The 16007-nt window shown below is 41.5% G+C and overlaps 1 protein-coding gene across 1 annotated transcript in view; it reads right to left on the bottom strand.

The window, feature by feature from the left end:
- LOC121953414 (formin-1-like) overlaps window positions 1–14817 on the bottom strand; it is a 66367-nt gene extending 51550 nt beyond the window's left edge. The window contains exons 1-3 of the mRNA XM_042500492.1: window positions 14734–14817; window positions 11695–13289; window positions 3625–3791 (exon numbers count right to left, since the gene is read on the bottom strand). Coding sequence (XP_042356426.1) covers window positions 3625–3791; window positions 11695–13183 — 1656 coding nt within the window. The 5' untranslated portion in view covers window positions 13184–13289; window positions 14734–14817. The remainder of the gene's footprint in view (window positions 1–3624; window positions 3792–11694; window positions 13290–14733) is intronic.
- Between the last annotated feature and the right edge of the window lie 1190 nt (window positions 14818–16007).

The following is a 16007-nucleotide window of genomic DNA, read 5'->3' as shown; positions in this document are numbered from 1 at the left end:
GGTCGACCCAGTCTGGTGACGCCTCCATTCAGGTTCCTCCCTTCCTGGGAGGGGACCTGCAAAACCCGGCACCGCAGGTGTCTGATTACCTCTGCTCACTTCCGTAAAATGGCTACCAAGGTAACAGAGAGTAAACACAGAGACCGCGTCAGTCTGTGGTCAGGTGGAGAGCTGCACTGGTCCATTAGCCCAGCATTGCATCATTAAGTGGTGAGCTACTGAAATACAGGGCTTAAGACTTGGCAATTAGTGAGCATGGACTTAGCCAGCTCTAGCTAACATGCTAAGAGGCTAACATGTGTGATTAGCAGCTCATGGAAACCTAAGCAGAACAGTTAGGGTTAAAAAAAAGACATTTTGTATCACTTACCTTAAGTTACTTGTTGTGAGTGCTGGCAGTCAAACTGGATTTTTTGACAATTTTTTTTTAGACAATTTAGTTTTCTAAAAGTTTATGCTAACATTTGCTAAAGTTTTTAAGCTAACAACAGGGAATTCAACCTGTGTCAAAAAACAAATTTTGTTTTGTTTTTAAGAGAAAACAAAACAGCAGAAAAAGGCTTCTTCCTTCTTTCTTGCTGTTTTAGCTTATCCTTCATTTAACTTGCTCTAACCTTTGGTACTTTTTTAATAAATGTCAACAAAGTTGTTAGTAAAACACCACATTCTTCAGACTGGTTGCCCTTAGAAACCAAAGGTCAGCGTCCATGAATGCATTCCTTCAGTCTGCCTGATTGAGCACGATCTAAGCTGGACCAAAGGGCACATTTCTACAGGCTGCTTTGCAAATGTACTGAATCCAGTTTCATGACTGCCCTAAATTAAACATTTTCAAAAACAGTTTTCTGCCCTCGCTGACATAAGACTTATAACCAATAATTAGGCACATTTGATAGTATTAAATTAATTTTAATACTGCCTCCACCTTTTCAAGCAATGTGTTCTACCAATTCTACCAGTTTTATATAGTAGTTTTCATTTTTTTCAGCAGTGTAGTCAGAGCATTTGAGCTTTAATATCTTTTAGGCAAATTGTTACATATCTGTGCATTTTGAGCAATGCATTTCGGGTCTCAGAATCCGCATGCATTTTCTGCCAGAAATGTATTTTCTAGTTAGTTATGATGCTAAAAGAAACACAACTGGAGTAAAAATAGGAAAAACAGACATTTTTCAAAAATCACAATAGTTAATGAAAGTAATAAACCCAGCTAAATTATTGCATAAATGATAGGAATACTATTGTGAAAGCATTTCCCATATAACCACATATAACCATTGTTTTTAACTACTGCACTTTTGCACACTGATATTTTATACACTACATAGTATTTAATATTAATGGATATTTTCTTTTAGAAGTGAGTATTTTTTAGTATTTATAATTTAGTATTTATTTAAGATTTTTTTCCTGTGGATAATTACATTGTGCTTTTATGTTATGTGTGGCCATGTGCGGTTAGCTGTGAATGAACTGCTGTAACAAATGTAATGTCCTGTGAAGGATTAATAAAATATCTATCCTATCTATCTGTTATAATTTAGAAATGTGTTCCCAATAAAAACCACAAACAAAAAAAAGTAATAACAATTTACTAAGATAGGTGTTTAATTTTTCCCCTCATCTGAAGAAAGCCACATATAGAAAGGGGCCTTTTGTGGCTGAGGAATTAGGTTACGTAAGAGCATGTACAGTAAATCCCCCCCAGAGGTAGTACTAGAAAGAGTCACTACTGACGTGAATACAAATCTGACACACATGGGCTCAAAATAGAAGTGAAATCTCCCATTTACAAGTTTCAGACCATGTGAACAGATCTAAAAAAAAAAAAAAAACTACAAAAAACTCTCACATAGGTCACATAATTAGACTGTGTCATCGTCACAACCCTCTATTTGCTGTTACAACACACAAAATACAGCATGTACTATAGAGAAGTGTGTCTTTTAAATGACATGAAAATGGATGATGGTGACAATGAAGTATGGAGTATGTACTTTCACAACAATACCATGTGTCTAAATCTGTAATGCACGGCCTTTGTACTGGTTTGTTAAGTCATTATGCTCACAGTCACGGCAGCTACTGTGTCTTGGGGAAAACAATGCGTGGCTTGCGTTGATACACTACCCGCCTAAAACCACACCCAGGTAATCTGCCTCATCTGCCACAGTAATGAACGCCTCTGCCAGACAACATGTTGGAATCTGGAAAGACTTAGACTGAAATAGTTTTTCACATTATTCTATCGCTGAAAGATTTAGAAGCATAGTTTAATTGTTCTTTAAATGTACTACATCAGGCACATGCTGTGCGGCAAGCAATATACCCTGATGCAACTTCTCCTCAATAACAATTAGAAATCACAATTAAAAAGCCTATAGCATTTAGTTAAAAATTGTTTTGAAACTGCTTCAAGAGACTAAGAGATTTTCCTGTCTTTGCTCGGAACGAAATAGGTTTGAGTGGAGTGATCTCAGTGAGTTTTGGCTCGGGTCCCCAGTGAACAGATTAGAATCCATGACCTGTTAATCCATTTCTAAGAATTCATCATCAGGTGGTTAAACGGCCCAGTGGAGAGAAATACCTATGAATCCCACGAGGGGAGGGGAGGGGGGGATGGTACACTGATCTGGGTGTGAGAATACACATTACTAGGGATGTTCCTAATGATGTTCCCAATGACAAATGTCCCTGCTGGAGGTTTAAACTTACACTAGTCAGCTAGTGTAAAAGGTTAAAAAAAAACCCAAAAAAACCACCGAGCAACAGTCAAAATTTGGCAAAATTTGGACTTAAAGCATAAACATTGTCCGAAAAATATATTATAACGGCCAATTAAAATCATTCATCACAATTTTTCAGTTACCACTTTCGCACTTTGCATTATGAACATTGCATGTCTTTCTACAAAATATGACAACTTCCTACTTATTGAAAACATCATCCTTCAGGAAAATAAATCTTCAGGAAATGTGCCTGAATATTACATCAGCATTTCCTTTAATGCAATCACATATAACACTAATAATCTTAATAATAAGTTTAACTGACTAGTACAGACGATCAAGGGTAGCAACGTTTAATGAACTTGTCGACTAATGGCTCACATCAGCTAATTTTGACCTGTAATCATGTTTAATTTTGGAACCCATTGGCTATCGGTCCAGCAATAACCTGTATTTTGGGGGTTCTGGTGCAGCTAGAGGATATCCAGATGATGTGTATCCAGGCTAAGACTTCCTCCTCAGTGCACCAGTCATTCTTAACAATCCATTTAACAATTTCAGACACAAGCACGGAGTTGGAGTTAAGGGAAGGCCAGATTGTTTTACAAGTAGCCACTTAAGTAAAGCTAATAAAAAGCTTTATCGTCATCAGGCCATAGTTCATGTGTTCCATGACTGCATTTCGGCTAATGTGTTTTTCCTCTTTTGCTCTCCATTCAGACTGTTTACCTGCCTAAAACCAAAGTCTGCTTAGACATGATTGGTCAATACCACTTGGGCTACAAACAAAAAACAGACCACTTCAAATAAATCCAAATTTTTCTCCTGTTGCCTCCCTACATATGCAGATATCTGCTTACAGTGATTAGTGTTTGTACTGCTTGAGCACCCTCACCGTGCACTCCAGCTTGGGACAGTAGGGTGTGTCCCCCATGATGTCATCTTCAGGTGGTGTGATGCGTAAGAAGTCCAGGTGATCGGGGCGTGGAACGCGGGAAAGAGGCTCCTGAGGGTCATCACCATCCAGCATCCAAATGTCATCCTGACGCAAGAGGGAATCGTCTACACAAACACAAACACACCGCCACAGGGTAATTAGGACTCTATGTTGTGCAAGAAAGCATAGCATGGAATGACACAACAGCATTACAGGTGTGATCGTGTGTGACAGGGCTAAATAAGCGGTGCTGACTGAGGCTGTGTAACCTGCACGGATAATGACAATGGAAGCAGTCAGAAAGCAGGCATCAGAATCTTTTAGCATCAAGCAAGAGAGACCACTGTTTTGCTGCAGGCTTGAGGGCACCTGGCTATTTTTATCAGCACTTAGCCGGCCCTGTTCCCACCGTTGCCACCAGCAGAAAGCCCCACTGATCCAATAAGGAAAAATGGCTGCAGAGTGCTGGCCTCAAAAACGGATACAACCATTGATTTGCATTCAAGACACGTTTACTGTAACAGAGCCATGGTTTTGCTCAGCATTCCCACTGTGCTACAGTAAGGTCAGCTGCAGATCCGTGTGTGAAATTTGTGTTAGCAATTGCCATCCTAATGCCCCAAAAGAGTGAAACTATGGTACTTAATTTTAATTTAGATTGGGAAAGACTGCCCTCTCCTGACCAGGCTATCACACAGAGGGTACTGAGTGAACTGTAATGATGAAAACTGCTTAGACACACTTTAAAATTTAAATGAAAACCCTCCCTCTGTCCTTTTTTGCTGCAGTAGGCTGAGGAGGTTAAATGTATTCTGTGCATTCAAGAGCACCTGGCCTTTAACATTTACTGCTCAGAGACACACTGAAGACACAGCCTCAACCTGCACAACCTTATGCGCTATGCCCCGAACAAGTCACATGGTATTAACTTCAGGAACCAGGCCACTGCTTCACACAGGAGACACTAAGCAGAAATGCAATTTTAAATTCTTCTCACATGCAGAAAAACGTGATTTATCTTGCCCTAATGCATGCGTTCACTGTCTCAAAAGAGTCAGCCAGGCAAGAAAAAGGGAGGAAAAGTGAAAGTTAGGAAGTATGGGGCACAGACTGTGATGTGAAAGAATAACAGCCAAGAGAGCCTAGAGGGAATAAGAGGGGGGAGGGTACAAGAACTTGAAGCTTGTTGACCTCAATTTCCTCTGGCTGTAAGACAACACCTTGACGTGTATGGGCAATATTATAAGCTGCATACTAAAAAAAAAAATAAAAATCACATCATTTCCTGTGCAATATGCTGCTAACATATCCAATAACTTCCCTCTGTAATGAGTATCCTTGAAGAGGACGTACAGTATTACTGTCTTTCTGCACAGCAGCCACTTCTAAAGCCTTGGAAGTCCACTTGTATCGCTCCCCCAGAATCTGACTCTCAGCCAAATGCTTTAAATTCAGTTATGAGCCCACACACACACAACTAACTGGGGGGGGCCTTCATTAAAAAATGGAAGCATTGAAATTCAGCTTCAGTGCCACAATCAGTCATTATGAGACAGCAGCAATGCCTGCAGTCCCTCCAGTTATCTCGGACTTGGACAGCAGGGGAAAAAAGGGATTAGATTAATAACTTTTCATTATGATAATGCTGCACTGTACGGCCCTGCAGTGGGAACTGCTGACTGTAGGTTGGGACACTTCCAAATGCAGAGTTAAGCCCGGACAGGGCCAAGGAAAGAAGCTAGTGATCAGAAACAGCTCTCCCAACAACTCTAACAAAACTACTGATTATATTCAATCGGCAAACAATGAACACCTGCTGATATATGTTTGCTATGTTTCTTCGTGACTTTGAAGAATTACTATTTACAGATAAACATTCTTAATCTTGTGCACATGTGCCTTTGTTACACTTAATTAAGAGTGAGATGGCCCACACTGCCACCATCTGGACAGGGAGGGAAAAAAAGCATCCATCACTCCCTGTAGTTAAACACACTGCAGTGAAGCTCTGAAGTCACTGCTGCATGCTAGAAATAAGACATAGTGAAGTAACATGCAACACTTTAATGTGGTGACTGTCAACAGATGTGGAGAAAAAACACTTTGATGCATTAGGTAGGGAATGCAGTGCACTCTTGTGCGCACACACACACAGAGAGCTTAAGTTCAGTGTCCCTGAGGAAAACTGTGTGCTTATTCCCATTTAATCTCCCCCCCGCTGCTCTAAAAGCAGCAACCAAATCGCAGTGTCCATATCTGAGGGGACACAGGGTGCAGATGGGATTGTGTTTGTCATACAGACAGCCACAGTCCATCAAATACACTGCTCTTTAGCAGCGTCAGGGGACTTTAATAGAAACCTCTATAGTACATACAGGTGTTTTCTTATAGCACAGCTGCAGGTGCTGACTGACAGAGCAGTAACTTGACAGAAAATCACAGGTTGTGAGTGAGCAGCTGACAGAAAGCATGGGCGTTTCTGTGCTACTGTACGCATTGTGATATTAACAATAAAGTATCTGTGTTTGGCACGGCTCAGAAGCTGTTTAATGCCTGACCCTGACAGGTGGGTGTTGTCAGTGGTGATGAATGCACCTTTCACTCTGTCGGCCAGTCATCACTCATCCAGTGGTCAGAGGAAGCTCAGTGGAGGCTGAACTGAACACGAGAAAGCAGATGTGAAATCACTACAAGAAAAATCTATTCTTCAAATGTGATTCCTTTCAGATCAATAAATACTGCAGGCCGACAAAGCAGAAATATCTGTGTGCATATCTATAAATACACAGCTTTTGCAAATTAACACTATGCATCCTCTCGTGCTACAGTTTCTCAGTCTTATTACAGAAACAGCTTTGCCCAGTCTGCCCTATTTTATCCACTAAAAATCTATAACCTCATCATTCAAAGTAAAAGAACTGGGCCATGTGGCATGCTGAGTGCATCTGGCAGTCTCCACCCCCTCCTCCATCACTTTTAGCAAAGGAGACGGATAATAGACTTTAATATAAATGATGAAAAATGTAGGTTTTATAAATCACCCCGTTTCTTTTGCACCCGTCACAGCTGTTTTTCGTGTTGGCCGTGCATGGCTGTCAGGCTGGCTGATTGACTGACTGGTTAGGCTGCTGGTGCTTAAGTCCGTGTCAGGGGGAGCTACAAGTAGAAACTCGGGGATGAGTGCTGCTGTGGTGCTCTGAGGGCCAGAGCAGCGATGTAGCATGACACAATGCTCACGGAGTCATCATTACTCATTTGAAATGCAGTTCTGGAGGCTGATGGGATACACAGATCTGCAGAAGAAGGAAGGGTGCTTTTATTGGGCCTGGCAGCGCATTGACTGGGAGACAGAAAATTTGGTTAAGCTCGCTTCAGTCCACTGGTGAGCGCATGTCTAAAATAGTGGGGCATTGTGGAGAAGCCTCTTTTAGCTGCTCATACTGAAAAGCATGACACAGAGCATAGCTAACATTTGCCGAGTTGGTGGCAGTCATTTATTAAAAAAAACAAGTTACAAGTTATATGAGAAGGACCTTTGTGCCCTGTTTCTCTGCATGCACGCAGCTTGGAGCAACAGTGCGAGACAGACTGAGAGAGGAGCTCTCTTAGCCTGTTTTGGCAGAATCCACTTCATTATCTAATAGAGCTGGCCCTTGTCTTTACTTGGTGGAACAATGTCGCAAGGCAGTGCACTTTGTGTTGAATGACAGCTTGCAGAGAGAGTGGGGTGATACACTCTTGCTCTGCACTGATCAGTTTCATATGACCTTGCAGGAACGTATCTGGTAATCTGATTATGGTGTTGCCTGCCATATGTCAGACAAAAAAATAAGTAGGGGATGGAAAGAGGGAGAGGGGATAAAAAGAGAGGGACACTTATGGCTGATTGGACTAAATAGTAATGTTTTGAAGCAGATATAATCAATATTTTTATGTGGCTAAGGGTTTCTTTCAGTGAAGAACCCACAGATACCCTGTACAGAGCTTTATAGCATGTTCTAGCTCATAGTTTTGGTATTCTGGCCCATAGATTTACTGTTTTGGTTCAGTCCCACCGCTGACATCATTATTTTCAGCCGCAGGGTAATGTAAAAGCTCTTAAAACCCACCACGCACTACCTGATCAGCACAAAACAGCTCACAGAAAAAGTTACTGGCTACCTGAGCCAGATATTTGTATCAGGAGCTGTTGAGGACCAAAAACAGAGCTTAATATAAGGGATAAATTTGCCAGGTGGCTAAAATGAATACAGCTGTTGCAATTTATCTTCTAGATGTGAAAATATGCAAATGTTTGCTTACAAGTCTCACATTTCCACGGACAGTGTGCCAGTGAGTATAATTACATGGACATGAATAACCCATTTATGAGGCTTATCCTGGTTATGATCATATTTGGGATATGGTATTTACATGAGCACTGACACATCGGATTTGTCACATTGAGCGTATATTTTATTGAGCGTTTCTTTCACAGTACTTCAGTTAGCATATTCAGTGTTCTCATAAACAGAATATGGCATTTACATGCTCAACCACATATACAGGATACACCAAAAACCCTATCATAAACTGGATATTCGTATCCATGTAAATGCACTCAGTGTAATTGTAGCCTGTTCCTGCTGCCCCCAGACTACCACTGCAGGTTTTAAAGGGGACCTGTTATGCTTTTCTGTATTTTGTGTCTTATATATAGCGTTACAATGAAGAATGATCACATTAAATGTGGCCAAAGTTTAAAATCATGAGGTAAACGTGTGTAGCAATGGCTTCAGACTGCTCTGAATACTCTGTTTCAAAGTTTTTTTTTCATTCTGGCTACAGTATGATTGCATAGTGATTGCATAGTGAGTCGGATTTCTTCAAATGGTCATCTGCTCCAGGCACGTTACTGCAAGTATTTACCGTACATAGCCTGCATTGCTAAATGGAGCTACATGCTAGTAGCTCCATTTAGCAATGCAGGTCAAGTCAGTGAACCATGTAAACCTGCCAATGCCGATGCTGTAAACATCTTTCTAATTTCTGGATATATTCCAGCTAGGAGATGTCCAGTTGCATATAGACGCTTTTTGGGTGATTTTTATCATTCTCTGTCTGCAAGTACACTGCTCCATGTAGCTACATGCTTACATCATAGAAACATGCTTTTACCTGGCATTTTTAATGCTAAAAAGATTCACTATTTCCTGTTGCAGTTATCCCACACCTGCAAAGAAGATGCAGAGATGCCATGATACAGAAGATAGCACTGCCCAATCAGAGCAGACTGGACTGGACTGGACAAAAAGTGTCTCAGAAAGAGGGTGACAGACATACCTTGTGCAAACACACATAAAACAACAACATGCACACTTTTAGCAAGTGCATATGGTATTGTGTCCAATAGACTACAGTGCTAGAGCATTAGCACATGAAGCAAACAAGAGAATTTATTACTTTTAAATTGCCATTCCAGTCTGCATAATCACACTCATTAATAAGCACTGAGCTTCAATAAGACAGCACAGATTAAAGAGCCCCGGTCATAATTAGTTGGACCTTTGCAAACCATGAAGGGACGGCCTTCACGCTGACCCACTTAGCGCTGTTGGCTGGACCCTGTGATGTTCGTTTATCTGTGTTAACATCTGAAGTGTATTCAATTATCAAGCAACACATGGCGAGCTGGTAAACAGCTGAGATGCAGCAAAATAGACAGGGTGATCTTTTTTAAAATAAAAGGTTTAAGGCTTCTGTGTGAGGACTGTGCAGCATGAAGCATTTGGTTAGCATGATTTAAGCAACAATGTAAGAGTATCTTGTTCCGCACATATAGCTCACGGGTTATAGTATCATGCAGTTACATCTGACATGGATTCAGGATATTTGCGCGGGCCCGAGTTCAGGAAATTAAAAAACAGTGCTCATAACGTTATATCTGACATTTGCATGAATGTTGAATTTAATTTTTAAAAAAAGGGGTGTGGTGTGATGCCAGACAATGTGGGTTATGTGTGTGAGTGCATAAATGTTAACGGTTGAACCTGTGTGTAAATGCCACAGTGAGGACACAAAGGGACAGTGTCATTTCAGTGGGAACTGATTAAAACAATCTCCACACGAGTAAAGCCCTGTCCACCAGTTAGCTTAGCTTTGCAAAGCTCAGCTCTCCTCCTCCCTCCGGCTGTTGCTGAGCTAAGCATCGCTGGCTGTATCTTTTGAGCTTTTGCTGGTCTGTGATGTAACAGCTCAAATGCTTTGGAGCTTCCCTAAAAATGCAGCATAGCTCTTGAATTAGGGGTCAAACTGTCTACGCTGACATAATAATGTACGACCATTATCCACGGTCTATTAGTAAATTACATAATCAATGGAAAGCCATCTGTTTGCTGCTGCAAAGCAAAGCTTGTGCCACTCTGACTGAGAGGCATGATTAACCACATTACAGAAGTAGCTAATGCAACAACCCTACAGCCTCCTTCCAAGCATCAGACCAACAGCTTGTATTGTGCAGTTTGGAGTCATTCCAGACCTTTAAAAGTCCCATATTATGCTCATTTTTAGGGTTCACAATTGTATTTAAGGTTTTACTTGAACTTATGTACATGCTTTAATGTTAAAAACATTATTTTTCACATACTGTCTGTTTATATATACCTGCATTTACCTCTTTTAGCACCTGTCTCTTTAAGTCTCCATCTGAAAAAGCCCATTCTGCTAGAAGAGCCCGACCAATGCATCAATCAGCCGATATTATCAGCTGATATTGGCCCTTTACAGATATATCAGTATCTGCTTCTATGTTGTCCAGTATACATGATATGAAAATTTTATTTTTAACTGAACATAATGCAGAAACCTAGAGTAATTTAAAGTTTGTTGTTAAACTATAAAATATAAAATAAATACAAAATGCCTTCATTGCATATCTTCAGATAACAATATCTGAGGGATAATTGAATTGCACAATTGCACACACACACACACACACACACACACACACACACACACACACACACACACACACACACACAGAAGATTGACCAATATGTCAATATCAAAATTTTTTGCCCAATATCAGTTTCTGCATCTGCCCCAAAAATCCAGAATCAGTCACGCTCTAGAGACTAGCCATTGTAAAGAGAAAAAAAATAGCTGGAGTGACTGATGGTCACTAGGAAAAAAGTGACACTTGCGAAGATTATATAAGTTGTGAGTATATAAAACTGTTTAAACCAAGCATAAGATAAGATTTGTACATTTTATGGAAAGAGGAAAAAAATGCTGAAAATAGGGAAACTCTAATCCCTCTTAGTGTAACCCTTGTGCCCACTGGGTCCCTGATCCTTTGTCAGTTTCCTGTGAACTGGAGAGGATGTGGATTTAGGGGAGGGATGGCAGATCCCTCAAAATCCAAATTGGCAATGCTTCAGTTCACAACGCGCTCACGAGAACCCCGGTCAGGTCGAACCCCGTGTCAACTTTGAGCCTTTGATCTGGGACACTCCCACTAATCTCAGCCTCTCCAGCGGTACTGCGAGGGTTAAAATGGATCATCAACGAAAGTATTCACAGGCCCTGCTTGCCCCTTGTTCAGCTCTGCTGGGTAGTTTTTAATTTGTGGTCACACATTTAAGCCGAGACAAGAAACTAACAACAGAGACATTTTGGAAAGGAGCTAATTTGTTAGTCTAGCTAGTTTATTGGATAATGACTGAGGGACAAAGTAAAACTCTCGCTGAAAATGTTTGTCAGTTAAAATGCTGCCGAGTAATTGTTGGAGCATTACAATAACAACCTCTCTTTTACACACACACACACACACACACACACACACACACACACACACACACACACCTTAGGGCATCCTTTTCTTCTTCTATTCTTTGAAATGCAGCAGCAGCAATGCCAGATGAAGGGCACATTCTGACAAACGCTTCAACCTACTGAGATGATAAAAGCTCTTGTGTCAACATTTACACAAAGGTAGAGAGTTTGAACATGAATCAGTGTGTTCAAAGTAGGAGATTTCTAACGGCTCACCTGTTGTTGTAGAGTTGCTGGAGGAGTTCCACTTGGAGCTGCTGGGCCGTCTGCTGAGATTCAGATCCAGACGGGTGACGGTGCGCCTGTTGCCGTTCTTGTCGATGACCTCAGTGAAGATTTTGGGCTCATCAGTGTTGCTCGAGCTGTCTCGTTCATGGTCCACGTCCTTATCTGAGAGCAGAACAATGCGATGGTTGAGCTGCGGGCTCACCTGCTTGGAGGACAGAGGGGACAGGACTGGGGACATGCTCTGGAGACTGTTGGAGGCGGGAAAGGATGTGTTGAAGACGCCAGCGAGGGATGGGGAAGAGGGGCTCTTTGTGTGGGATTTGGTTGGGGGTTGAGGTTCGTTGGTGTGGGATAGAGGCAAACGTAGTCCCTCTGATAGCTTGTTACCTGTCTTTTCTTTATTACCCCCCAGCAGGTTTGGTCCTCGCCACTCTCCGTACTGCTGCTGGCAGCTGCTAGTCCCTGGATGTAGCCCTGGGCTTGTATGGCTGACATGTTGCACTTTCCCTTCCACATCCTGCACCTTGGCCACCACCCTGACCCCTGTCGATGCAGTCTCAGACATCTCACCCAAAGAATCGGACCTCTTCATTGGACGAAGGTTGCTACCGCTTTCCCGCCGAGTCAGGCCCTCCATTAGGTTGCAGAACGACGATTCGTACCCCAGCTCGCCGTCATACTCTGAGAAGTCATTGCAGAAATCTATGTCAGGGTCAAATGTCCGGTTGTCCTCCATGAAGTCCCAACCTTCACGAGAGATCTGGAAGGGTTCCTCCATAGGCAAGATGGGATTACTGACTGCGCTGACGTAAGAGCCGGTGACTGAGCTGTCAGTGACATGACCCGAGGTGGGGGTACCTGGAATCTGCTGCGTTACTGAAGCAGTGTTGTGAGCAGGAAGCTGACCAGATGATGTTCCACTTGCAACTTTCTCCTTCATCTTACTGTGCAGGAACTCCTCTGCGCTGTCAAGCTTCTTGTTATCTAACTTCTTCACCTTTTTGCTCTTGGATGTCTTCTGCTCTGGAGAAACATTGAGAGAAATGTTGTTGCTGCTGCTGAGAATCTGACCTCCCAGGTGAACTTCCTGTCCTTCCATGTACTCCTGGAGTTTCCCATCCTGGTTTCCCATCCTGACTTTGACCGCACAATCCCTGCACAGTGATAAGAAATCCGCCAGCAACTGGTGGTGCTCCGCCGCCAGCCAGCAGAGCTCTGCAACTGCCTCCTTTGTTGCCTGCTGGGAGATGAGGAGTTCGCCCGAGGAGCATGAAGACTGGCCTCTTTGTTCGGAGGTTGCGAGATCCTCCTTTCCCCGGTCATGGTCATTACCGGCCCTTTCTGAATGAGGGGCGCGGCTCTTGTACTTGAAGCTCGGGGCCCGCCTCTTGGGGAAATACAGGCTGATGTTGCTTAGCTCACGGATGGGTGCATAGAGGAGCAACACGGTGTGTGTGCCCTCCATGATGGGTGCCATGTTAATCACTCAAGCGCTCTGGAAGTGGTCGGCACCCAGACGGAGTGACTGGACTCGGACTGAGGAGGAGGATCTTGGACTATTCATCACCTGGCTTGTCCAGATACTGTCAGAGAGAAAGAAGCACACAGCTGTAAATCTACAATCTATGTCCAATAACATGTTAATCCTGCTAGTGACTTTAACCCTTTGAAACATGGAATGACATCACTTTTCTTGTGCTGTTTTAAGATGTCGTTCACAAGTATGGAAACCTCTGAACCATGGGCAAATTGGTGCAACATTGAAAAAAAAGACAATGAGCAACTTTGTAAGAAATATTTAAGAAATTGCAAGACATTGGTAGATATTTTCAATTATTTTAAAAAGCTAGGGAAAAATGTATGTATATATCTATATTCATAATTACCATAATTAAATATCTAAATTATCGTACAGAATGATTACACATTTTTAAGCACTTTTTTAAAGGTCATTTCCTTATTTGTTTGTTTTTAATTTCTCTTTCTTTTTCCATTAAAAAAAAATCTATCTACTAATCTACTAATGTCTTGCTAATTTTTAAGTAATTTCTTGTTTTGTTGCCTCATTGCAATCTTCCCATCTTTTTAAAAACTTCTACTCAATTAAATAATGTGTGTGTGTGTGTGTGTGTGTGTGTGTGTGTGTGTGTTTGTATATGTGCGTGTATGTATTTGAAAGAAATAAAGCCAGTCTGCTCTGGTTTTAAAGGGCTAACATACACATGCATGAGTTTAAGCTTAAAATAAAGTATAATCATAACATATTTAACATATTCTCTCACACTTAAAAACTCTACAGGCTTTTTGGATGCTAATGCAGAGCTTGTTTTGAAGCCCACAAACACAAACTGCCCCTTTCCCAACAATAGGCCCTCCATATTTCACTATTAAACCAATTTGCTAATTAAAAAACGAAATAAAATCCAGCCCTGCGGTGATTAAACAAGACAAAGACTCCATTATACCTTCCTAACCCTACTTTATCTTCTTCCTTCCCTTCGGCATTGTTACATGAGTACATGAAACAAGCCGCATTTCATCAACATTTCACAGCTGCTGCCGCATAAAACCTGAGAGTGTCAAACAAGGTGACGACACACGCAGAGAGGCCAATGCTATGGCTGCCGTTTGAGACGTTTACAGGCAAAACAGGCACACATTTTAACATGTGCTTCAGTGGATGTCCTCAACATTTGGCAACCTCTCTGAACTGTTTACATCATAACATAATCCCGTGGGTTACTGTCACCTTGCAATAAACCCGAGTGCAGTTGTCAGTGATAAAATGGCAGCTTATTAACACTTTCCCGGGGTTTACTGCTGGCCACTGCTACTAAAATCTACATATATCCTGTCATATATTTCTGTGAATTAAAATTTAATGCACAAAACTCCGCATTTAGCATCATGCCAGCGTCACTTTCAATGTCATGCATTCAATTAGAAGATGAAAGTGCGTCATAATCAAGTGCACCTGCAGCGGGTGAAAGCACAGGAGCACTTTGTCAAATATAAACAGTTACTTACCGGATTCAGCGGCATGGCAAATATTTCTTCACATCTCTTGTACTGCAGCCAGCCACTGCTCACCGCTGCTTCTCAGGGTTTGTCTGTCGTGATTGACAGGAGTTTAGTCCAATAGATAAACTCAGCGCCGGCTCAAGGCTATCTGATTGGCTCCTCTGTGTTTATCACTTCCCACATTTTGAGTCAGTGCAGCTGCAGTTTGCAGGTAGGCCATGTGATCGATTTCAGTTTGTGCATCGAGTAGAGCGGAAGTGAAGTTTTGCTAGCATTAATTTAATCCACCAGCCGTAGCAGTTTTCAGGCTAATATTAGCATTTTGTTCGCATTGGTGGAGAGATAAGTGTATGAAAGTACCTGCTCTCTGAAGGCCCGAGGTGGTGCCATTTCTTACGACACAGAGACACCTAGTGGTCACTGTTATACCGCTCAGCTGTTACAATTTATACAGCAGTCTCTTCAGTTATACTCATCTCTGCCAAGGATGTTATGTTTTCCGTCCAGTTCAGTTTTCACTTTGTATTTTCGTAAATAGCATTTTATGTTATTTACCCCTATTTTCATAATGTGGTAGTCACAGTAACTGAGATTACAGAGCGAATAAGATAAAAGGGGAGGCAGTTTAAGAAAAAATATAGTCATACATCTACACATATGTACATGCATATGTCGATTAATTCCACAACTATATATGTGTGTGTGTGTGTGTGTGTGTGTGTGTGTGTGTGTGTTCGTTAGGAGGAATATTTCCACTTCGTTAATTTGGATTTACAGAATTAAATGTTACTATTGCATACAGTAGTATGTGTATATATATATATATATATATATATATATATATATATATATATATATATATATATATATGTATTTGCATGTGTAACATTTAAGTTGTCATTTCGTGTCTCTGCTTAGCCAAACATTTGAATAGTTCCTACTTGTCATTGTTTTGCGGGGGACAGGTGTGAGTGTAACAACATGTGAAAAGTAGAGTCGAGGGTGTAAACTGAAGAATATTTAAAGAGAAACTGTAGTCTGCTTATTGCCCACAGGCCACAAGGACTAGAGAGCGCCTCCAACCAAGAGAGTAAGGTGATACTTACATAAGTTGACTGAAATACTTGGAGGTGAATATCACATAAATGTCATAATTAGCCTGGTTGTTTAAAAATGCTGCTAACAGCCAACTGCTGGTAAGAAGTGAGGAAGAGAAGTTAATACCATAAAGGCGGGAAGAATAAACTAATTGAAAATAAGTGCGTATGAGTAAAGAGGAG

The sequence above is a fragment of the Plectropomus leopardus genome, chromosome 14 (genome assembly GCF_008729295.1).
Source record: "Plectropomus leopardus isolate mb chromosome 14, YSFRI_Pleo_2.0, whole genome shotgun sequence".
Taxonomy (NCBI): Eukaryota; Metazoa; Chordata; class Actinopteri; order Perciformes; family Serranidae; genus Plectropomus; species Plectropomus leopardus.
Note: the sequence above shows the minus strand (reverse complement) of the source record. Positions and strands in the feature narration are given on the sequence as shown.